At 35.7% G+C, this 25430-nt stretch overlaps 3 protein-coding genes across 5 annotated transcripts in view; 1 reads left to right on the forward strand and 2 right to left on the reverse strand.

Moving 5' to 3' along the window:
- Positions 1-6675, forward strand: part of LOC110463637 — a 69527-nt gene extending 62852 nt beyond the window's left edge. For both annotated transcript variants that reach the window (XM_021518424.1, XM_021518431.1), the window contains exons 4-5: positions 4486-4589; positions 5040-6675. In XM_021518424.1, coding sequence (XP_021374099.1) covers positions 4486-4589; positions 5040-6378 — 1443 coding nt within the window. In that variant the 3' untranslated portion in view covers positions 6379-6675. The remainder of the gene's footprint in view (positions 1-4485; positions 4590-5039) is intronic.
- Positions 6676-10034: 3359 nt separating this feature from the next.
- Positions 10035-15640, reverse strand: LOC110463665 (tyrosinase-like protein 1). Its single transcript, XM_021518462.1, has 4 exons — positions 15558-15640; positions 14565-14978; positions 13526-13638; positions 10035-12532 (listed from the first exon to the last, which is right to left on the reverse strand). The coding sequence occupies exons 2-4, from the start codon at positions 14976-14978 to the stop codon at positions 10954-10956; spliced, it is 2106 nt and encodes a 701-aa protein (XP_021374137.1). The 5' UTR covers positions 15558-15640; the 3' UTR covers positions 10035-10953.
- Positions 15641-22742: 7102 nt separating this feature from the next.
- LOC110463673 overlaps positions 22743-25430 on the reverse strand; it is a 5228-nt gene continuing 2540 nt past the window's right edge. The window contains exons 4-5 of one of the 2 annotated variants that reach the window (XM_021518481.1): positions 22953-24397; positions 22743-22920 (exon numbers count right to left, since the gene is read on the reverse strand). In XM_021518481.1, coding sequence (XP_021374156.1) covers positions 22901-22920; positions 22953-24397 — 1465 coding nt within the window. In that variant the 3' untranslated portion in view covers positions 22743-22900. The other variant, XM_021518473.1, reaches the window with a different exon arrangement.

Below are 25430 nucleotides of genomic sequence, written 5' to 3' on the forward strand. Positions count from 1 at the left end.
GAGTAATTTCTATGTTAAGTAGGCCTGATTTGATTTGCATTATTTGGAACGATAGCGATGTCACAGATGAAATTACTCGTCTGATAACGAAGGACACGTGTTGTTAAAAACCGTAAACAACCGGAAATGTTAAACGCAACAAAAAAGTATCGCCTGCATTCGAGGATCAGCTCATTTAAAAAATACTTCTTCTTGAAATTTACAGCGATAGAAAGTTGAATAATTTTTTGATATGTAGTACTAATTTTTATGGCAACAAATAACAAATAACTTGTGCTGTTTTTGTGTCAAAAAGTGTCAATATTAGCATTATTTTCACTGGAACGTGCTTTACGAAATGTGATTTGTTGTAATAGCCACCAACACAGCCGAAAGGCTAGACATAGGGGCAACGATAGCCCTGTCCCTGGAATAAAAAGAAGACCTACTAATACACAGTCCCAATTAGGGCTAACCGTTATCAAAACACTTCGATCTCGGCGAGATTATGACATGACACCGAAAGCAGGTGCGTGCTTAATTTTAACGCTAGTGCGCAAGCGCGGGCTGATCGAGAGGGGGCTCTCGATGACTTCGCGGTTCGGTGAACAAACACAAAAGCGACGTGCTATAGAATCTTGACTGGGGCAGAGTTGCCAATCCCCTCTATATACTGTCCCTGGGCAGAGTTGCCAATCCCCTCTATATACTGTCCCTGATAGAATGTATAATTCACGCAGAGATTACAGCAATTTATTAAATATCATAGCTAAACAGGATGTAAGAAACATCTAAATCATCTTGCGGATGTCACCAAAAGATGACGTCAAGATAATTGTGCAATTATCCGAGCTCGTCGAAAAAGGAAAAAAAAAGAGTTTGATCATTTTTCGTTATTATACAGTTCATTTATCATATCCGTAGCAGCTATCAAGTGCATCATTTAAGACATGGTAATTGTAGTCAAAAGAATAATTTCAGAAAAACAAAATAATGTTTTACCAAATTTATTAGTATTTCCGTCTTTTTAAATCAATTCGAAGTCTTCACATGTGGTTATTGCTTTCGGTTTTAAGACAATCTATCAGTGTCACATTTTAACTGAATTGACAGATGAGATTAAAAAGTGAAATGTGACGTCTGTTAACAACTGCCTTAGCTTGCTAGCATGAAATAGTTCTGAAGTTATTTTTTGGCCTATGACGTGTCATGGTTGAGATTTGAGATAACACAAATGTTATTTATTAACCTTTCAAATTTGAATATCGTAAGACATTAGTACTGTATAACCACATTCAGATAACTTTCATACCAGCTATTAATGCAATAACCCCCGGTTGTTGACGTCATCATTATTCTGACATCTTAATTGTAATTTAAAAGATATCACTGACTTCCCTCCACAGATGGTTTTTCTATTCATTTCCTAATTGGAACGAAATGCTAAATTTTGATCAGTTTATTAAAAAAAAAATGGTCAATACATCTATTGAACTACTTAAATGGTCTTTCGCTTTATCACATACCTGTTGAATCTTGTTATAGTAATACAAGCAATTTTCACAACATTTCTGTATTGCACATGTGCAATACGGAATGTTGTATTTATCTACTAGCCGAAACTACTTTTTTATGAGAATCCCCTTGTCATGGCGAACTGAAAAGTTCCCGGTATTTGCAAAAAAATATCAAAGTTTATAAAATCTTTGTATCGATCTCTACCAAACACCGAAGGTATGTGATAAAAGCAAGACCACACACTTGTGTTTTTCAAACGAATCGGAAAGCACTCATTTATTGCGCGGACGTATATATTCACGAGTGCGCTCCTAAATGAGTGCTTTCTGATTCGTTAGAAAAGCACAAGTGTGTGGTCTTGCATATGTATCTACTACCAAATTTGACAGGTGTATTCACCCGTATGTGTGTTACATTCGTCTTTCATTATAAAAGGTGGTCGACTCTGCTGGTGGATCTTTTAGTCCCCGATGTTTCCTGTAACCATGATGGCCAAAGTAATCTCTTTAGAGAAGTGGTATGGTTCATGAAATACATGCTTTACGTATCATTTAATTTGCAAATTGTGCAATCACATGGGAGTATGTGTTACGGTCACCTTTCAATATGTTATGACTTTTGATGAATCCTGAAGCTTACGTCAAATTATAAAGTTTAGATTTAGCTCTTTCAAAAGAAATATTTCCATGATTCTATGACTATGTGTATAAACCATTGAATTGTGTTGACCCGAAATTACACAAAGAGAGGTATATTGGCAAACTCGTCGAAGGTATTTTTGTGCTTGACAACGTTTTTACAGTATATAGATATAATAGTTAATTATGATAATATGTAACTGTTTAATTTCAATCATATCACTCCGTACTTTTATAAAAACACATGCATATTTAACAGATCTTTATGCATGTATTCATGTACTATGAACTAAGACCAATATGCATAAACATAAATCACATGTTTTTGTGTAATTGAATTTCCATAATCGCTAAACATGTGCTATATATATCTTTCAAGTGTATATGCGTTACCTCATATAAGATTGATATCAGAGAGCGTGATGATAAAATATTTTTTTCTTAATCAACCAGGACCTGCCTGGTGATTAAGTGCAACTGATCAAGTGACATTAAAAAATAGTTTATCCTTATACCACGTGAAATGTTATGAAAGTCCTTTTCGTGCCTACCTTAGTGCCAATACGCCTATGATATGCAAGGTGTATTTGAATAAGGCTTTGTACGCGCTCACATTTGTCACATGATGCCTATATGTCTTCATGTCACAACGCGTTGCGCGTTTCATTCATTTTTGACTTACAAAGCAATTGCCAATTAAACTTAGATATATTTAGGAAGGATTTTTCATTTTTAGTCGCCATTTTGCCAGATGTTTATTTCAATCAACCAAATCCACCAAGCTATTGACAGCGCTCAACAACACATGAAAGCAGCATCTGGCAGATAAACAAACACATTTTCAAGTCCCCTTCGCGAAACGTTCAGAGGAACATTCTGACTACGTGGGTGTAATCGACTTGTTTTAAGTAGATCTAGAGGTTAACTAAGTTTGTTTTATTTGTTCGGTAGCAAAATCATTCGAACATTTGCAGGGGAGGTGTTTGGAAGAGCGTTGGTCTGAAGGAAAATAATACACGCACGCACTTGGTCTACCGTCCAATAATCTGTGGTTATCAAACGATTAAAAGTGTCGTTACATACAAACGTGGTAGAATTGAGGATATTTTGTGGTCTTCCGTTGAGTACCATATTTCATTCAAGAGTTTTGAAGCAACCGATATTTTACGAGTGCAAAGCACGAGTGAAAATATCGATATATCCTGTTATTCTAGTAAAATATATAAAGTATTGAACGGTATTTAGTATCGAAATATTTAGCGCCATATTCTCATGACGTCACGCTGTATAACAAGGGTGCTCGCCATTTTTAATAGACTACTCGACGCATTTCTCCCGTTCTTTGCTTTATCCGGTAAAACTGGGGTATAAAACAGAATTTCTGGATTATATCATTACATGTGAAGACATCATATTTTATATGTCCTCACTGCGGCACAGATATAGGTTTTAACTGCTTGGTAATTTCATACATTTATGTTAACAATTATTTTTGCCACGTACTTTGTAGTTTCAGAGCAATGACATGAACTAATACTTTGAGGTAACAACTGTCTATTTTGTTTTAGCTATCGGAGAATAACTATAATTCGTCTCCAGTAAATTAATTAATCATTGAAATTACATGCGTTAAATACGCGTTATGTTTCAATACTCTTTAACTAGTTAAGTTAATTGTTCTATCTATAGTTTTCGTGTTTTTTTTTCTTTCGCGAAATTGTAAATAATCAATTGAACTCACCATGCACAGGAGAATGACTAACATTACCTAGGGATAGTTATAAAGTAAAGGAAATATAAATAGTATTCAATACCTTAACTAATGAATGGAAATAAACATGATAGTAATCATACAATGTAAAGAAAACAATATATCTCAAAAAACATTTTTGTTGTACTTGCATTTTTTTTTTAGTACTAAAACTCATTGATACCACGTTGGCTTGATATCATAGGAGTTATTTCGTCTTTGCGTATTACAGAGTTATCTTCTCTTGAGAGCAGGTATTGATTGTTACGTCACTTGTTTGTGATAGTAACGTCATCAATTTTTGAAAAAAACGACGTAATTTTCTCGCACAAACCAATGACGTAACAATCAATACCTGTTCCCAAGAGAAGATAACTCTGCAATACGCAAAGACGGAATAGTATGATTTGTATTCTCAAAATGGCCAAGTACTATATCATGTGTTAAATATTGAGTGTACAAATATCCAAGCCGACGCTGGTCATAGAGAGGACACTTACGTTATGGCAATGCATGCAAACGTCGAATGGCTACTGTTCCAATAAAACCATTTTGGTCAAGGGATAGGAAGAATATTCCCCCTGTCTGTTTTTGCTTCAGATATCCCGAAACCTCAGTCGCTATGATGCACTATCAGAGATGTATACCAATTTGGCGGTTAACAGCCCGTCTTTCCTGATACAGCACAGAGTTTTTCTCCTACTGTAAGTAATACTACCTTTGTTTCATATTTTATCATAAGAAATCGTTCTACAATTTTAGAAACGGCATTGTGAAAGAAACGTTCAACCTGTTTATATTATTTCTCCCGTATGTTATTCAAAATGACACAATAATGCTTTGTAAAAATATTAATTTCAGCTTGGTTTGTGTGGTTTCTGAAAATAGGAGGAACCAAATTTAGTTGGATGAGATTATAAGTTTTTTGTCATCAATGCTCATTATAACAATTAGCCGTACTGTGAGAAACAATCGAATCCAATAGATTAGTTCTTCATAAACGCATATCACAAGATAAGTATTTTTTGGGGGCTGAAATTCTGCGATTGTTAGCATATTTCTAATAAATGTATCAATATATGATCAAAATTCACCCTTTTATGGAAAGTTCGCTCATTGTCACTAATTGTATATATTTTGTTGCCATTAAATAGAGCCGAAGAGGCGCTGGGGACGTCCATTCCATACTGGGATGTCAGAATTGACCAAAATATGACTAATCCGACAACGTGCAATATGTGGACACAGGAATACTTCGGTTCCGGTTTCGGAAAAGTTGTCAACGGGCCATTTGCAAACTGGGTATCGAGGGATGGTCCCCCGTTGACTCGTGATATTGGAAACATCGGGTGGCTATTAAGCCAAGACCATTTCGACCAGATAATGTCTCTAGGAAGCCATCATGATATTTTAGAACCTAATAGATACCCGCTGAACAGTTTAGAGTTTCTCGGCACTGGTACTAAACTGTGGGTGAAAGGATGGTCCAACCCTTTGTCTAGTGATCCACTTGATCCGGTCTTCATCATGATCGATGCGTTTATCGACTACGTTTGGGACATGTTCTGGGAGAAGTTGCAACTGAATGGCATTGATCCCAGGAATGATTACCAGAGCCTAAATAATCTCATTCTTGACGTATTTGAGACAAGTGTGTTATATAATCACAAGGATAGATACGATCATTCGTTTTTGTGTAAAACATGTGGCCGTAATTTTAAAAAGTTATGTGTTGGAGACAAATGCAAGTCAACAGATAATTTACCACAACCGGTTTATAAAATGGAAAGTCTTCAAGCATTAGATGCTGGTTCAGGGAAAAATGAAAAACATTTTGGGGCGAACTATCGCGTTAAAACTCATCACCACAGAGTGAAGCGCAATACCCAAAATGTTCTGGATTGGGGTGCAATTTATGACTTCTTCAATCGGGTGAGGGAGCCTAGACCTGTCAGGAGCAATAGACTAACTGGTCCACAGCGTGCACGGGCGGCCATACAAGCTTTTGGACCACTCCCAATTGGTAGGCGTTTTACGTCACCATTTACGGATCCACGAACAAGAGGTGACCCCCTGCCAACAGCCCCTCTTCGTCGGAGATTGAAGAGGGGTTTTTATCCGATGATAATTCACAGAGGTATTGGACGTGTTGGTAACTATATCCGTAGATTTGGTCCTGCTAATGTTGGTCCAAAGTTTAAGTCGATACTAACGGATATAAGAACTAGAGGCGACGTTACAAAAATGTCTACAAAAACATTAAATCCCCAAAAGAATGGAAACAAACACGCAGGCATAAACGATTATCAAATAAAGCATAGATTTGGTCCCGCCAATGTCGGTCCAAAATTTAAATCGATACTAACGGATATAAGAACTAGGGGCGATCCTACACATATGTCTACAAAAGATTTAAATCCCCAAAAGAATGGAAGCAAACACGCAGGCATAAATGATTATCAAATAAAACATAGGATCCCACAAGAAAAATGAATGAATGATAACCGTCAATGGGGCCAATACAAAAAACAGCACACGATACCGAAGTGAACAGTGATATATAATTAATTGTATGTATATTTTTTATGTTTTAATGATGCTGGGCTATCATATTTGACTAGTACAAGCCATCTCCGACCATATTGTATATGTGGACACCAGAAGTGAATTGGAATACATTTCACGAGATTATCTACAAACATGTTGACTGCTAAAATATGGATGGGCTTGTGTGTGAATAGTGTTAACTGTTGTGAGTATTGTTTATAATATTAAAATGAAATGAATGAACTTCTGTATTGTGGTGTTAAATATTATTTCCTTTCTTCTGCGTGACAAAATATGTTACTGAAAACAAAGACAAAAATATTCATTATATTATATTGTGAAATAATTATGAAACAGTTTCCCAAGCATGATTACTGGCTGGAAGATATCAAAGTACCATTAAGAACGTCGGCAAACGTTATACTTCAGCTGTGAATATGACATATATATATCTGATTGTAAATGACATTTCAGGTTTATATATTACTGTATATATGACATTTTTCGTGTATCATTTTCTTCGTGAGAAAGTGATATCGTATATTATAAAAAAAGGTGTGATACTTTTATTTTAGTTATTCATGTATTTAACTGACGAAAAAACGTGATACGATTTAAACCGGAAAAAAAAATGATCTACGAATAACTAACCTTGCAAGGATTTCCGCTAGTGTTCAATAATGTTATTAAAAATTGGATATTGAGAATTAGCAATAGAATATTTCATCGCACATTGAAAACTACTACTAGTGGTACTTCGTTAACGTAAAAGTGACTGGACATTTTGGTTTACTTTCATATTACAAAGTTAACCATTGTATAATTGCGTAATATACTTTTTATCGTTGGTGGGATTTTTAATACACCAAATAGATAAAACTTCCAGCTCGCAAAAAGGGATCAAATGTGCGCAAAAAATGTACCTGATACATTTTTCAATATAAAAGTTATAAAAGTGGACCAGGTTATTAAGAAACTGATCAAAAGATTAACAAGTAACCATGTACCATAATTCACGTTTAACATTACAGGTTCCTGTCCTACTGAGGCAAAACACTTGATAATTCTACTGTAGTTGTTGTAATACATAGAGCGATCCCACCCCAACCCCGAAACATTAATTTCGTTATGTAAGAACGTAAGCGCAACTGTACCATTGTGCTATCGATGATCACATAGTTAATTACGTTATGAAGAGAATAAATTGATCGGAGGTCCAGGGTTCGAATCCTTTTACATTGTATTTAACACCCAGAACACTTTCGTAGATTCTTTAGTTATTTCATTTAGTAATTTCTTTTTCATTTACAGTTTTTTTATTAGAGTTCTGCAAGGTATGGTTTTCTTTTCAGAAACGATTTACCATAGAACCTTCTAATACATAAATGTAGTTACAGTTTTTTGCTGTGGTACAGAGATTATTAACCAATTGAAAATGTCCGGCTGTTATCGACTATCATCATTTCTTGGGGCTCTGCGCGTAACAAATTATACAACACATACCACAACGTCAGGATTCTGTTCGAAAAACAAAATCTGAAATGTGGATGAAACAAAAATAGGAAATGAAGAGACAACAAAATATACGAAAAGAGGCACGGTAGTTTAGTGGTAGAACACCGGGCACGTGACCGAACGGTCGCGGGTTCGAATCCCGATATGTCACTGTGTTGTATTTTTTAACAAGATGCGTTACTCCGCTTGTACCAGTCTACTCAACTGTAAATGAGTACGTGACTGGGCAGTGCTAGTGAATGCTGGCTGTGAGCACCTAAATGGCAGCACCGCCTGTGTGCTTCACTTGGAGTTGAGAAAGATATTGGCTGGTTGCAAAGGCCCAATAACTTCGGATAAGTATTTGTGAACTGCTTTAAGAGGATCTAGGATGTGATAAGGCGGTATATAGAAACCTCAAATTATTAAAGTATTATCATTATAAAGATGGCTAGAAACAAAACAAAGAGAGGCAATCGAAACTATGTTCTCCAGACGGTTAAGCATTCATTGCTCCAGAGGTACATGTTGCACCGATCATAATGTATCTATTTAAATGCAAAAGCAATTATGCAGGCCGATAAACATCTCAGACAAACCAAGTTATGTCTTCAATTACAAAAATCCCTTCCAGGGAAAAGAAGTCATGATAATGACCACCTAAAGTTATTCAACATTCGATGAAACCTGTTAGTAAGAAGGTAGATCCCGACTGTGTAGTTTATCAAGTGTAATCATAACAAGTATAAAATATGACAATAACAAGGGTCTAGAATAGGGAACCAACTGTGGAATATGGCAACCGCGTCAATAGAAGAATAAAGAAAAATAAGCTTTGTCGAAAAGAAGTCATGTTTATCATAAAGTTTGGTAGTGTGGTAGTTTTGTCTTTATTTAATGAATGTTGTAAACAAAAATCATTAAACATTTTACCACAAGCAAAAAAAATAATGTCGGATAAAGCAAATATGAGTGCACTATAGTCTTCACATTGTTCTTTCATTCGTTTGTCTGAGATTATCACTATAGGGATTTTTCATAGTGCTAAGTTCAAGGGTCAGGGTCACAGTTTCCAAAAATTGAGGAAGGATATACTGTCAATCAAAATGGTTTCCCTTCTTGACCCTTCAGTGTTCGTATTGGTTGAATTCTTTAATCAGAATGCCACAAAAAGAACACTTATCTTTTGCTTAATGCGGAATGATGTTCTTATCCCTAAAATCTTTCATAAGATTAATCAGTATGGAAATATGTTATATCAAATTTTTACGTTATAAGCAAACAATGTACTTATCAAACTTGTCGCAACGTTTCAAGACCCGTCACATCGATGTATATGCTAGCAATACCATACCAGCTGACGTTACCGATTCGGCACACTGTGACTTAGTGAATTGTTGTCTGCGGTTTTGAGTCGAGACACCGATCATTTACACTCATTGCTTGACAAAAGAAAGTTTTCGAAAGCTCGCAAATTGAGTTTTCTATTCCTGTTTGTGTTCAAAACAGACTTAGCATATATTATTGCTACCAAACTGATGAACCTTAATCCGAAAAGGAAAACTTAACCCTTTATATTAATAGCATATGTCTGAAAATTGATACATGCAAAGATAACTCATTTCATATAAGAATAAATGCAATAACACAACAACAGTTAATAATTAGAATTCCTTTCTTTACTTTATTATCAATAAACAGCTTTTTAATTGCATTTTTGGACAATTGCTAAACTTATATCTTAATTCGTAGAATTCTTTTAAAAGAAATATAATTCAAAAATATTTGGAAACTATATTGAATAATTTTCAGTATTTGTTGAACATGATGAAATGTATGTGCAAATACAAAATTAATTTAACATAATTTAACAAATTATCGAATTCTATTGCATGTGACAAATAAAGTTATTCTCTTGAACATATCAATCGAAATATTTTGGCTTATTAAAAATAAAATCTGAATACATTTTTCAACATAAGAACCTGCATGTTTTATTCTTATATTGAATATATTAAGCAACGCCTTTGATGTAAATTTCATGTTAGTATCGAAGACGGAAGTCAGTCAGGAACCGCTTTTTACCATTAATAATAAAACAGGCAGAATAAAAAAACATAATTTTATTTGAAGAAAAGATATCCAAACTTGATAAGTTGAAATTTGTAATGCATAAACATTCTTTTTTTTCGAAAAAAAGGTAGATGTTTTTGTGTCGGATCTCGGAGAAAAATGTTAACGATATTTTTTCAACATCTGTATCTGCTTTGCTCGGATAATGACACTATCTAATTATTACATGATATAAACATAGATTAAAGAAAACATTGCCTGGTAGATATTTCAGTTTTGAATATCAGAGGACAATTTTTTTTATCTGACTTTGTTTACATCATCTGTGCCCTTTTGTTCTAAAACAAAAATAATGAATCTCGAAGATTGAGGTAATACACTTTTTAACATACACTGAATACTAAACAAGCATTTATTTCTAAAAAAAGGAACTGATAATTGTAACTTATAATTTTGGCATATTAATAAAATTTAACAAATCTGAAGTTTTTCATTTAATTTTCTATTTAGCGATGGTGTATTTAAAGTATCAATCAATGCAAGGCGACATTGGTCTTATTCGTAAAACCATGTTTTTTTTCGTAAATCCATGGTCTTACTCGTAAACCCATGGTCTTACTCGTAGACTCGTGATGTTATTGTAAACCCATGGTCTTAATCGTAAGCCCATGTTACTAATCGTAAACCCGTGGTCTTATTCGTAAACCCATGTTCCTACTCGTAGACCCATGGTCTTACTCGTAGACCCATGGTCTTATTCGTAAACCCATGTTCCTACTCGTAAGCCCGTGGTCCTACTTGTAAACCAGTGGTCTTACTCGTAGAACCATGGTCTTACTCGTAGACCCATGGTCTTACTCGTAGACCAATGGTCTTACGCGTAAACCCATGGTCTTACTCGTAGACCAATGGTCTTACTCGTAAACCCGTGGTCTTACTCGTAAACCCATGGTCTTATTCGTAAACCCATGGCCATGACTGGTATGCGTCACAAAAGAAAGTGACAGGAACTTCACCGGAGTGGCTTTCGGGAAGGAGATTGCTGCCCTTTTTCCAAATTCCCTTCACAGCATCCTCATACGAAAGTCCATACATTTTCGGATACGTTGAGGTTACACGGAATGTTCCCGAACATGGTCGGTAGATTCCGTTAGTGAGACACTGGGGTCTACAAACACGTCCACACGAGTCGTACGCGGTCATGTGGAACTGAGCAGCCCCTTCAGTTGGATTTTTGACTCCAATATACGTCATAGAGGAGGAGATAGGCAATCTCTCGTCCACTACAGCATAGTCCTTGTACCTGCCTGAATAGTCAATACCGTCGGTTTGGACGTAAACTTTGGACGCACCGGAACCGGATACATGACATTTCTTGTAGGTCGCTGGCATCCTCTTCTTTATTTCAACTTTGAGGCCTTTATATTCTTGAGTTTCGAACATGTCATTTGTCTCTATCAAGTTGCCATCTTTTATTATAAATGATCGAAATTTTGACTTTGGGGTTCTTTCAAATATTATTCTTACGGGTATAAAAGACCAACGTTTGACATCGCTTACACCATTCAGGAGAAACGTATTTTGGTAAGGCTTGTTTATTTGAGAATTGTCGAAATTTAAATTTGATGTTTTTGTTGAGGTAGTATTTTGCGAAGTACTTCGTCTCCCTCTTCTTGCAGGGGCATTAGGAATTGTATCGCCTCTTGTTCTGGGGTCGCGGAAAGGAGTGCTGAAACGATTTCCTATCGGTAGAGGCCCAGTCTGTGCTACTGTTTGCTGGGCTCTTGCCTGTCCGCCAGCTGTGGGCGAGCTAAATGCTGCAGCTCCTCCTCCCATTGCATCCATTCCAGCCATTCTAGCCATCGGGGCACCACTTGCAACAAGACCAACGCGAGAGCGACATCTACCATTGACGCATTCCAAATAGGAACTTCCGCCACATGTAGGACACGTTGGTGGAGGCTGGTATGTCGACAGAGCCTCGATCTGGTTACTGTACCCGTCAACGTTTCTGAGCTGGAAGGGAAAGGGAATCATTCGACCGAAAGGCTGTTGACTTGGATTATTGGTAGGAGGGTAATCAGTAGCAGGGTCGATTCCAAGTCCCCTTTGTCTGTTCCGGAATAATACCCAGAAATAATTTACAAACGAATGAAGCATGAAGAAGACAGGGTCCTGGGCCGCTGTTACCCCTGCCGATAACTGACCATCAACCCAGACATGAGGCCCATTGTGGTGGATTTCCAGACTATACTGAGGATTTGGATTAGGTTCAACAATCTCGCTGTGACGTGTTCGTGTTAAAACAGCCTGTACATTTTCATCGCTGATAAGGGTTCCAGCATTACCGATGTTTCGAGTAAGTGGAATATTATCTGGTGTATACCAGTTGGCGAAAGGACCATTTGTAACGGCACCAAATCCTTCTCCGAAAAATTCCGGTGTCCACAAAACAGAATCAGTAGGTTGCTCCATATAGAAATCAAGTCGGGTATCCCAGTATGGCACCGGAACTCCAACGGCTCGCTCAAATCTACAACAAAAAGGTATACGGTTTTTTTCTCCATTCTCATTCATAAATCAGACATCCTTATCGCAAATTTAACCAAACAGACACAACTAATGACCAAAGTGCCAAAAAAACATAATTTGAACTCAAAATCGATCACTTTGGTAATCTATGAACAAAGAAACAATGTACACGGCAAAACTTGAAAGAGTACACGGACATTTAAAACAGATGTTCTGGAAGCGTAAACATCTTCTGCTCCATCGACGACACCCGCCGTATAAATCTAGGTCAAATTCAATTAATATCACGTCTTCATACTGAGAAATGGGTTATTCAAAACAACATAGGGACAACATATCAAAACATGAATGAAAGGATGGTAAATTACAACTGTGCAAATGCGTGAACAACAGTCAGAACCTGCTTTGTCCTTGTATATTTGTTTGTTTCGGGTTAAACTTCCTCGCAACAGCGCGTTATATCAGGCAGGCGCCAAGGGAAACCCGGCAGGAAAGTGAAAGTGAAAGTAGAAAGATAAGAAAGAAAACAGGACAGAAATGAAACAAAAAAGTGCTGCAATTGGAGAAACAGATCAATTTTGGTCTTTTTCCGTGTCCCCGTCGTAGAAACATGGAAGAAAACCCCCGATTATGCAAGGGTCTTCACATTAGTCGCGTTTTTCGATACGATACCTATATGCAGTGGGATACAGCGGTCTTAGCTTGGTTTGTCCAACGTCCCTCCAATAGCTGGCATGAAAAATAACCCATCCCCAAACTCTGCAGAGGGTTCACAAGCAGAAAGCAGTCTGAGTAGTGATTCTGAGTATATGATAATGTTATTATTCTCTTGAACAGCCCGAGTTCATCATTTTTATTACGGTTTTATAAAATTGAATGTTATCCTTATTATACGCTGATGATATTTCATTGTGTATCAGTCTGAGTATGTTGTGTTGGTTCTGTTCTGTAGATTATTGAGTTTATGAAAATGTGATTAACATATTTTACTTACAATATCAAATACACAGCATGCCATCCAAAAAAGTTTGGGCCACCATGCGCAGAATCTATAACCAGTCGATGGATATCAGCAAACGCATCGTATCGACTTATGTTGGGACCAACCTTGAGAGAGTAGTACAAAATAATACATGTAACCATAAGCTGAAGTACGGTGACCTTTTACACATCACAATTGGTATGAATGTCTGAATAAAATGGATTTTTAGAAAAAAAACTTCTGTCAAAACTGTACTTCATTAAGTATCTGATGCCATTCAAGGTGGAATGACGTCCCTATTATTGATTTTCACCTATACATTCATATCATTATTTTATGAATACTTGTAAATGTCAATAAGTAAATTCTAAGAAAAAAAAAGATATGGTTGCGAATTTTATTATCACGTTTATTCCATCATGACATATTATTTACAATAGTTTTAACACAATAGATAACTCTTAAATTTAAAGACAAAGATTATAAAAAGACAATTCCTCTTTTTAACATATGTAGGTTTTAAAACGAGCGATGTTATGGTTGCTACTTCGTTATTTGCCAATCAATGGTAGGAAAAGTATTGATTCGTCATTCGAGTAAAGACATATTTTGTTCAAACCAAATTCATTTTTCTTTCGTCTATATCTCTCTCTTATTTGAGAAATTGGAAATTAAATCCATCTCAGAAAAAATGCAAAACGTATTTAAATTTCTCTACATTGGGAAAAATCACAGAACATCGGGGGACTCTACATCTTAATGATAAAGATTGAAATAATGGATTTGGATTGTAACTAAAACCTGGGAACATCCATCTTAATCATAAAGCTTGTAATAATTGGTTTTGGATTGTACCTCAAACATGGGACTCTATATCTTAATCATAAAGCTTGTTAAAATGGAGTTGGATTGTAACTCAAACCTAGGAATATCTATCTTAATTATAAAGCTTGTAATAATGAGGTTGGATTGTATCTAGGACGCGGGACTCTCTATCTTGATTATAAAGGTTGCAATAATAGAGTTAGATTGTACCTCAGACCTTACTTACAAATTGATTCTTTAGAATGTTTATCCGTGCAACAAACGTATTCCACATCTGACGGGGCATCATCCGAACTTCCCGTCGAACACTTTGGGTTAACTGTCTTTTACTCCTGCGACGTTTTTGAGCATCTCCAAATACTTGCCGAAACAGTTCTTGCGCATACTGAATGGTCTCATTAGCGATAGGTCTTTGAGGACGTAGATGGTATGTCTTATAGAGAAAGTTTGTGATACAAAACGAACTAATCTCATTGGCTGGCATGTCGGTGACGTTAAGGATTTGGGTTCGATATTTGTAGCAGTTTTCTAGAATATCTGGCATAGGAAGAGGCTCCACTAGACCACTGACACGCACTGGGATATTAATGACTAAACATCCCATCAGTAGAGCCTCGACGAGGATCACAGTCGGTGACATCTACAAAATAAATCCATGTGTTATGTGAAGTTATGTGAAGGTAATGCAATTATAGAATTGTAATTTGTATTTCGAAATGAATCATGATAAGTAGCGACATTTTATTAAACGATATATAACAAACACTTAATTTACTAATTACTTAATTAAAGAAAACACCACGAAGAACAAAATAACATTAGGATAAATATCTCTGTATACGTAATATAGTCACAAGATAACATAAATAGCGATACTTATTCAATTGTGATATGATTAATATGACATAATTATGGAAAAGTCACGAAGAACTTATCTAAATGTACATGTATTACATGCAACAGTTTAAAAGTAAAATAAGCGTGAATATTTTATCAATCGAGATAATTTAGAGTTTATATGTTATGAAAAATGCCTTTCAGAAAATATTTAATAATTTGAATATCGAATTTACTGTTTCACTATTCTAAAATTAACATTTTACGTTTCAAAATTTTCAAAGCATGACTGGATTATCATATTGATAAACCTATCAACATTTCTTTTTTGGGTAGTCATTATCGAAATTAGTTTCAGATTGAGAGAATTTGCCATATTTACCGTGGTCTCGCCGAAGTCTGTGTATCTAAGTGGACTGCTAAAGACTGAGAAATTGTATTATGTAATCGAATCCATATACTGGGGATTGCTTTTGTGAGGCCAGAAAACATGACAGTATACCTAGTGTGGTCATGTTGTGGTCAAAGGTCTCGCAAGTTTCCTTGTTTTGATTAATGTGTTTTGTAAACAAATATTCATAACTTTTATTTTTATTTTTAGGGATTTGTCATGAATGAAATTGAAATGTTATAAGTTTTTGCAGAAAGGTTTTGTCGAACGACAAAACGACAAAACCGGATTACAAATTGAGATTTGTTTTTTAAATTCACTTTAAATACACAATAATTTACTTTGGACACGCTATAGATGACTAAGAAAATAACGATGGACGTATTTCTTAAAAAATTAAACACGTCAATATCATGATTTTATTCATTGGATCAAAAAATAGATTATTCTTTGCCAAAACCAAATTACATTAGATGTTGTTCATTGTTGTTTAGAAGAGTGTTCTTTTAAATGTCTAATTCTGTTTCATACAATTTAGCAGTTGCAAAAACTACTTTTGAACAGTCGCATATAGAATTGCTACCATCAACACTAATGAAGTGTCACAATTGTTTCGAGCTTCCGTGTTCTTACATTAAATAAATATGCTCAACAGCTTGCAGCTCAGAGCATTTTCTTTGTGATGGGCTAGGTGCACGTTGATTCATTAGTATGGTTTCCTGTATTGCTTTTCTCGGATTTGAGAAGTGGACATTGTTGGAGAAAAATGATTTTGTTTTTAGACTTTGGTAACTGTATCTGATAAGATATATCAGTAACTGTCCAAAGTTATAATGCAACTTTTGAATTCCGTATAAGATTGATCTTCCTTTAAATTATAGTCTGACCATATGGGAAAAAATGGATACAAAATAGCTAACTATTTTTTTTCAAGGTAAGCCAGCCTCCGGTTCATCTGTTTTCTCTTGTTGTTGTTTTAAATTGTGAGTGAGGATGTATTTTATTTTTTATTCATTTTTTTATGAGAAGTCATCTCCATCAATTTAAATCTTGAAATTATAAAAACCAAATAACTGAAATATTTCATAATGACATTACATTCTAATTTAATCAACATTTTTGCTGTGTAAATATTTATTTATTCATTCCAGAGGATGAAAAAGGCGCAAATTACACTGCAATGAAGGTTTTATATGTTTGTAAAGATCGCTATCGTATCAAACATGTTTAAAATGCAATGTCTTATACTCAATGTATATATTTTGATTTTGATGTACACACACAATTCATCCTGGTCGTAGAGCTTACTCTGTATGAGTGACGCCTCTTTATTCGGGCGCATGTTTCTGTCTGTATAATTTATATTCATTCAGCGAGAGCGAATAATTTCAGTCTCCGTCCAAGATTCTGTAACAACCAACATCTGCGTACGCCTTAGTTGGGATCATGTTACAGAACCTGATCCTCCTCAGTTACAGATAATATATGCTATAATTCTATAGACTTTAATTACCCAGGTATTTACTGTAAATATGCAATACTGTATTTTCAAAAAACGGTCAACAACAATTGATTTCTTATTCAATTACCGTAAACATACACATTTTAGCGGTAATCTTATTTGAGCGCTTTGCCTGGTTGAACTATTGCGTAAAATTATGATTGTGTTTATTTCAGTTTCGGTATGTAGTATTTCCTATAACTTTTACCATGGGTGCGCCAATTTATCAACGCACTATTCTATTCACATTCGAAAATGCGCTTAAATTTGAGCTCACCAAAACAAGAATCTTTAGCTTCGGTCGGCTGATCGGATAACTACTATTTTGTACCTGTTTTCCACCAACTGATTTGTCACATCAACAAGCCAATATAAGTCCGTAAAAATGAAATATGTCTTCAAATACATACTGATCATATTATTGATTTCAAATAGTATCTTATGATTAATTTATGTTTAATTATAAATGATTTCATTTCCACAAAATATATGATTTTATATGTAACATAAAATGGTGGAAGAAAATTTCGAAGGGTTTTGCATTGTTTTGTTTAACGTCCTATCTAACAGCTCAGGTCATTGAAGGAAGTGCTCCCATGTGTATAATGTGTTACTGTGTATGTATGCTGGAAGCATGGTAAGTTGATAAGCTCCTTGCGATAGCGCGGATCTGGTGCCGACTTTAAAGTGCTACCTCACTGCAATAACATGCCGAAGGCACCCAGGACTGCATTCCACCCGGTCACATTATACTGACAACGATTAACCTGTTGTATGATTACCCTTAATACTGAACGTTAAGCAGGGAATAACAACTACCACTTTTAAATGCCTTGGTATGGCCTGGCATGTGGACAGAACCAATTGCCTACCCAAATTGGGCGAACGCTCAACACTGACCAAAAGTGAGGAATTGCCAAGCAAGACATTAGGAAACAATTAGTTTTTCAAGAGGAAGAGATAAATTATAAAGATCCCAAATATGCTATGGGGGCAGCAGATCAATTGTGGTTTCTTCAATATCCCCTTAGCAGGAGCCAACGAAGAAAGTCCCTGACTTAAAAGGGGCTCATACAAGAAGTCTTTTGCAACAATTTACGGTATGTTTTGAGACACAGCGAGCCTATTCTAACCCCTTAGAAATGTATTGGAATGTATGCCAGTATATTATAACGCAACGCACCAGATGTCACTTGTTTATTTTCAGAATATTAATGAAAATGGTGAAAACATAAACTTCCGGGGGACAACAAAGTTATGCATATTTTTTCATAATATATATTTTACTTCCACATGTGCAAAATTGCAAAAGTCTCTTAATCTTTTAAGAAAGGTACCAAACATTTTTCTTTATGTGCTTACAAGTACAACCTGACAATTATATCTTCAACATGATTCTTATTTTCCTAATCCTTACAGATATATCTACATGTTGAGCAGGATACTCAAATTGACCAGTTGGTAGAAGTCTAACCATCCTACCATTATACCTCAAACAAATTGCAAAAAAACCAAACACAGTTGAAATAAGTAGATCGTGTAGGTATATATCACATGTTAAAATTCGAAAGAAATCGAAAAGGGGAAAATGACTATTTTTCGTGTTTTTGTGTGTGAAATATTGCCTACTATTGATATGGCCTCTATGGGCCGCCGTATGCTGTAGAGGGAGGTAATTTTGCAGACGACGCATGCTTCCTTCGCTGTCATTGTTGATAAATACACGTACATCTAGTATACATCTAGTTATTAGTTAAAAAGATCTTGTATTCGATGAACTGTTAGTTCGAGAGTACAATCCATAAGTGAGTATGCAATAAATAGATGTATTTATGATTTTACGATATTTTTTTTTTCTGTTGACATGACATCACGTTATCAGTGGTATTTCTTTATTTGTCACCGACAATATCATCATAACTTGGATAAAAACCCAATAAGGATGAATAGATATGGTTACTAGTGCAAATTAATTAACTATACTATTAAATACCGTCAACGGGAAAAATATTAATGAATATAATGTATCAGATTGTGTTGAGCAAAAAATGTATGGAAGCCCGCACGTGTCAAAATAGAGCATACTTTGTAATTTGCGTTCACAAATTGCATTTTTTTCGGTTTTCGATGATTATATATTTTCATGCAATTTAATCGTTGAGAACTTGTCTCTTATTGATATTTTATTTATATCTTGTAATTTCTTACTTTATTTCTTTGTTTTGTTCATTGTCCCTCCCTGAACAAAACCACTATTGTGGCGTTTTTAACAAATACTCAAGTAAACGAAGCCACAACTTATTAGATGATTAACACCGTAAATACGTCATGTATGATGTAAATGATATAATAATCTTTACTAGCTTCTTCATCGGATACAGTGAAAAATGGCTCGACATTTGGGCAGATCTGTCGGAGATACATTGACTTCATCAAGCACGCCCACACCGATTGTACAGTGGTATTTGACCGTTATTCTTCCGAAAACACCCCGTTTAGGACGACGAAAGACATGTTCTTTGCAAACAGTACAAAAAAAGAAAATGTTATCAACCTGTTGAGTAAATAGAGGTCCGAAAGTGGAATTGATACAAAAAAGGCAATGTCTGATGCAGATGTCCTGATTGCACGTACTGCCGCATCCTCAACATTGTCAAAGCCAACCGTATTTTTATGAAAAGACACCGATCTACTTGTGCTGCTTCTCTTTCATCTAGATTTGACATAATTTCAGCCGTTGTACTCAAATCAGATCATGATTCCAGAGGGAAAATCAAGGTGTGGGACGTACGAAAGACTAAAACTGTTATTGGACACGATATTTGTGGGGTTCTGCCAGTTATCCACGCAATAAGCGGCTGTGATACCACTTATAGGATGTTCGGAATCAGTAAAGCTGCAACGCTAAAGTTGTTTCGAGATGTTGAATTCTTGAATTCACAATCACGTGTCTTTTTCAAGCAAATTACGAAAGCACAGGTATTTAAGTCTGGAGAACATTTGGTTACTGCTGTATACGGCGGAGTGATTCATGAAGGTCTGGTGAAAAATCTTAACATTATTACATAATATTGCAATCAAAGTGTCATAATACATTAAGCTGGGTTACCGAACATTTGGGAATACCAGGTAATGATAAGGCAGATCGTGTTGCGAAGGCAGCACTACCACTACCACCTGAAGATTTTAAACTTCATTTTACTGATGTTTAACCACTTAATTAAAACAACATTTGTACGATCACAAGGCAAAATAATTGGAATCAATGCGTTGATAACAAATTACATTCTATTAAACCTGAAATTGGTGAAAGGCATCCTAGCTATAGAGAGAGGCGCCGAGACGAGGTTGTCATTGCCCGTCTCCGGATGGGTCATTTATACATTACCCATTGTTATTTACTGAAACGTGAAGACCAGCCTCAATGCATAGTGTGTCAGGAACCATTTACAGTATAACACTTGCTATTAGATTGTGTCGACCTTCAGTCAACACGAAAACATTTCTATAATAACATTACATGTCTCTTTTCGAAAACATAACTGTCTTTTCAATTTTAGGCTATCTGAAAGCTGCTGGTCTTTTTAATAAGATTTGAGTCACCATAGCGACTTTCAATATTCAAATTGACATTTATTTTTTACCTTTAAGTTTGTTTGATGCTTTTATTTTGCATTTGTTTTTGTCCATTGTTGGCCCTGATGACCTATCCTGTGTTGATGGGCCGATGAACATTTACTGCTAATAAGATCTGGGCCTACTAAGATATCGGAAGTTTTAACAAACAAAACATGTGTTCAGATACACACGATGGTTACTTTGGCTGTCGCTAGTTTCCATGCATGAGAACATCATTTGTTGTCTACATATGGTTAGTTTTCTAGTTCAAATAGCATTAGAAAACGTATTTCAGACTCAAAGTTGCATTTTTTGGTTATGTTGTTAAAATATGGCGCGTGCGAGGACTATGCATTCTGTTTCGGACTGTAGGAATGAATTAAGCCTATAGAAATACTTATATTCATTGAAATTTTAAAACCCATTAAAAGTGCTAAAATGGTGACACAAATGTTCATTTCAAGTGTAAGATTCGTTTTTGCAAAAACCGGAAATGCTAATTGGTGACTTCAGAGTGTTCTATCAATATCGTACGTGAGCCCCGGGTGTTAATTTAGTTGGAAAGAACAGCTACAACCATACATGCATATATATCTTTCTCTGAATTTACAATGAATGCATAAAATGGCGGTTTGGTGATCCATTTTGGAAACTGTCATCCTGAAACCTTGATCTCTTGGAATCGGCATAAGTCATCTCGTCCATACCAGTTAGACGATATATTGTCTGAAAACTAGTGATACTATTCGACTTCGAGATACATTTAACACGTTTTAAAAAACTTTTTACGAGTGTTCCATAATTACTATATAGAACTTTCATTTAATTCAGGACTCTGATCTAATAAATCTGATTTAATTAATGTCATAATTATAAGTCAATTCGTCCCAAATACTACTTTTTTAAACACGATAAAGTGTTTTATTTGTTTATTTTGCTTTCATTTATGTATATCGCTCAAAAGTATTGAAAATGTATTCATTGCTTTGGATAAATTGTAAAACCGGGTCAATATAGTATCTGTTTCATCATATTGTCAATGGAATGTGTATGGAATATAACCAAATACCTAGCGTGACCTTTGACCCCAAAAAAAATAACCTTTCCCATTTATTCTGTGTTTTCGAATTTGTATGTTTGTTTAACCACACACTATGGATTATGATAGTGAATAAAAAGTTTCTTTTGCAATTAGTTTGAGGTTCGGCTTAATTTGGCGTATAATGGTTAGACTATAGGGGGACCCCCAACCACTGGAATGTTTTGAGCACTTTGCTTAAGACTATTTAATTTAAAAAATATTTTGATACTATTCTTTTATAACCTAAATTATAGTCCATCGACTTCATTGCCACCTTTAATGCACATTACATCATTCCCTTTTGCTTTATTAGCATTATTGACTAGAATAGTGCGTTTACCGTATCCTTAACTCATTCACCCCTGAAATTTCATAATAAACTATTCCAACCTATGAATTGGAAGAGTTCAAATGTGTCTTCAGGGGTGAATGAGTTAAGTAACACTTGTGTGACATGCACGCATCCATTATTAATTTATGTTTTAGGATTACTAAGTTTTAAGTCACCAAGTATGTGATGATGCTATATTATTGGCTATTTATTATCTAGATAGGACTTGGTTAGCTGTGACTGTGTTGTTTTGTACATGTATACTTTTCTTATGCAGATTCTGTGTTGTTTTATAATTGTTGTAACTTTGTTGTAAATAGTGTACATTTTATCATGCTTGACCCTATGTAAGACGAGTCTTTGACTCAAAACGTCATCAAGTTGAAATAAATACTATTATTATTATTATAATATGAAACGTTTTATGTAATTTTGTATGATTTTTATTTAAAACGGAAGATATTGCGTTTTGTATAGATGTCTGTGTAGGAAATAAATTATGTTTATTCATAGTTTCCCATTTACCTTTTTATGAATGAGGTTATAATTCCAAACGAAACAAAACGAAACTAACAAATCTTTGGCTTTCAAAATAATCCTTTCTGTCACCATCTTTTCCTCAAGAACAAGTAACAACTACGAAAATGCATTTCACCAGTATTTGCTATATTTCATAACAGATTAAAACAGATGACTAACAAAAAAATGTAAAATCAAAAATTCGTAATTGAAATAAATACCACATACACTGGATATGAGCAATGCAAGTTATTAACTCCATGGCCAAGTTGGTTGAAAAGTCATTAACTCCATGGCCAAGTTGGTTGAAAAGTTATTAACTCCATGGCCAAGTTGGTTGAACATCACAAAGAAATATGACGGGAATTTCAGCTTTGTTTGGTTCTGTTGTTAATCTTCCATCTTTCTTCCAATTTCTTTTGATAGCATCTTCATAAGACAGGCCATACATCTTAGGAAATGATGACGTCACCCTGAAAGCGCCAGAGCATGGTTTGTAACCTTTATCACTTAGGCACTGTGGGCGACACACACGGCCACAAGTGTCATACGCGCTCATGTAAAACTGAGCAGCTCCATCTTTTGGACTCTTGACTCCTATATATGTCATGGTGGAAGATATCGCCTGTCGCTCATCCACTATAGCGTAATCTTTGTACCTTCCAGAATAGTCGATACCGTCTGTCTGGACATAAACCTTTGCAGCACCGGAACCGGAAATGTGACAATCCCTATATGTTGCCTGACGCTTGTTGTTTTCATTTACATTTTCAACTTTTGATGGTGTGAACATGTCATACGCTCTTGAAACACTACCGTTCTTGATAGGATATGAATCGAAATGCAATTGCGGAGGTCTCTCGAAGATTATCTTTACTGGCACAAACGCCCAAAGATCAATGTTACTTACTCCATTTAATTCAAATGTATTCTGATACGGTCTATTAATCAGAGTTGTATCATTATTAAGAACCTGTTCATTGAGAGCTGATATTGCATGCCTTTTTGCACGGTTATTTCTGGGATCCTGGAAATCAGATTGGAATTTCGGGCCAAAAGAAGAAGCAGCTGAGTTGGAAGTTGGGGAAGTTGGGGAACTGAACAATGATCCCAACAAACCCGGTCGCCTTGGTATTCTTGGCCTTGCTCCTCTTCTTGATACGCATCTTCCCCCTCTACATACTGCATGTGTGCCACAGTAAGGACATCTAGGCGGTGGAGCGTAGATGACTCTTCTCTCGAAATATTCTGAGTAGCCATCAATACAACGGTAATTAAATGGAACCATCCGGGCTCCTGGAGCCTGATTTGGGTCTAGTGATCTTGGGTATGCCAAAGCGGGGTTTATTCCCGCTGCCCTCTGTCTCCGTCGAAATAGACGCCATACATAATCGCTGAATGAGTGATGAAGAAAAAAAATCGGATCATAAGAGGCTGTCAGCGGGGCGGAAAACTGACCATCAACCCAAACATGAGGCCCATTGTGAATACGTTCAATTGTGAAGGGCCCTGCACTGGGTTCGGTAACAGCATTTATATCAACTTGGGACAAGACGTTTCTGACCATCGCTTCTGAAATCAACGAACCGGTGCTTCCTATGTTACGGATAAGAGGGGTGCCCGTTGGCGTTACCCAATTCGCAAAAGGTCCTGACCTTATTTCACCATAACCCGGCCCGAAGAATGCATCTGTCCATAATATGGATTCTACAGGATTACGCATGTAAAAGTCAATGCGACTATCCCAATATGGAACTGCCATTCCAATAGCTTGCTCAAGCCTAAAATAAAAATAGTTAGATAATATGTCAACACATATAATAACATTATATAATAAGGCAAAATGTTATTTATTTAATTGAATTATCAATGCATTTGTATTATATCGAAAACAAATATTTGTAGTTCCAAATATATGTATAACTGCTTTTATTTATGTATATTTTTCAATAAAGATAGCAGTGATTATCAGATAATGCAAATAAATAAATAATACTGATAACTAGCTGTTAGGCTGTAGTAATGTAAAATGCCAATTTACACATTATGTATCCGCTGATAATTTTGCCGTCCAAATTTTCCACAAATTTGTTGTTTCGTTTTTAATCTTACAATTTCCGGATATTCTGTCTATGTTTCTTAGTTTAGAGACGAATGCGAACTTTCCGGCAGAGAATAGACAATGATTCCAATCATCTCACGAATGTTAAAGGATTGCTTCAGTAAAGATAACCATTATTGTCCAAACAATTCATCCAAACGTAAGGTTATTCTCGCATACGCGTAAGAAATCCATTAATTTTGCAGTGATTCCCCGCCTTTGATTCTCTTGAAATTGTCACGTGTTTTGGTTGTATACCCCCGCAACGTAGCTAGGGAGTCTGTCTGGATGTCTGTCTGTCGTTCGCAGTAACTTGTCCTGAAAACTGCATCTTAACTAACAGGTGGGTTGTGTTGAAACTTTACTTGAATAATAATATATTATGTATACGGTATTTAATTTCATATTTCATATTTTTTTAAAGGGAGTTACGGTCCTTTATGCAGGTCATTTTTGCAAAATAACCGTAAAACTCCTTCCTAACTAACAGTTCTAGTTCACTCAGTCTTCTCAAGAGGCAGTATAGGCATTATACGGTCAACCCTACTCAGTTGTTGGTTGTACCTGAACGATAATTAATATGATTTCGTCGTCTACACAGGCGGAAAAAAAATCGGTTCTAAGTAAAGACATGAAACGATAACGACAAGAAAAAGAAACTAGAATAAAAGGACCGTAGCAGTGGCGGATCCAGAGACCTATCTGGGGGGGGG

The sequence above is a fragment of the Mizuhopecten yessoensis genome, unplaced genomic scaffold (genome assembly GCF_002113885.1).
Source record: "Mizuhopecten yessoensis strain PY_sf001 unplaced genomic scaffold, ASM211388v2 scaffold1511, whole genome shotgun sequence".
NCBI lineage: Eukaryota > Metazoa > Mollusca > Bivalvia > Pectinida > Pectinidae > Mizuhopecten > Mizuhopecten yessoensis.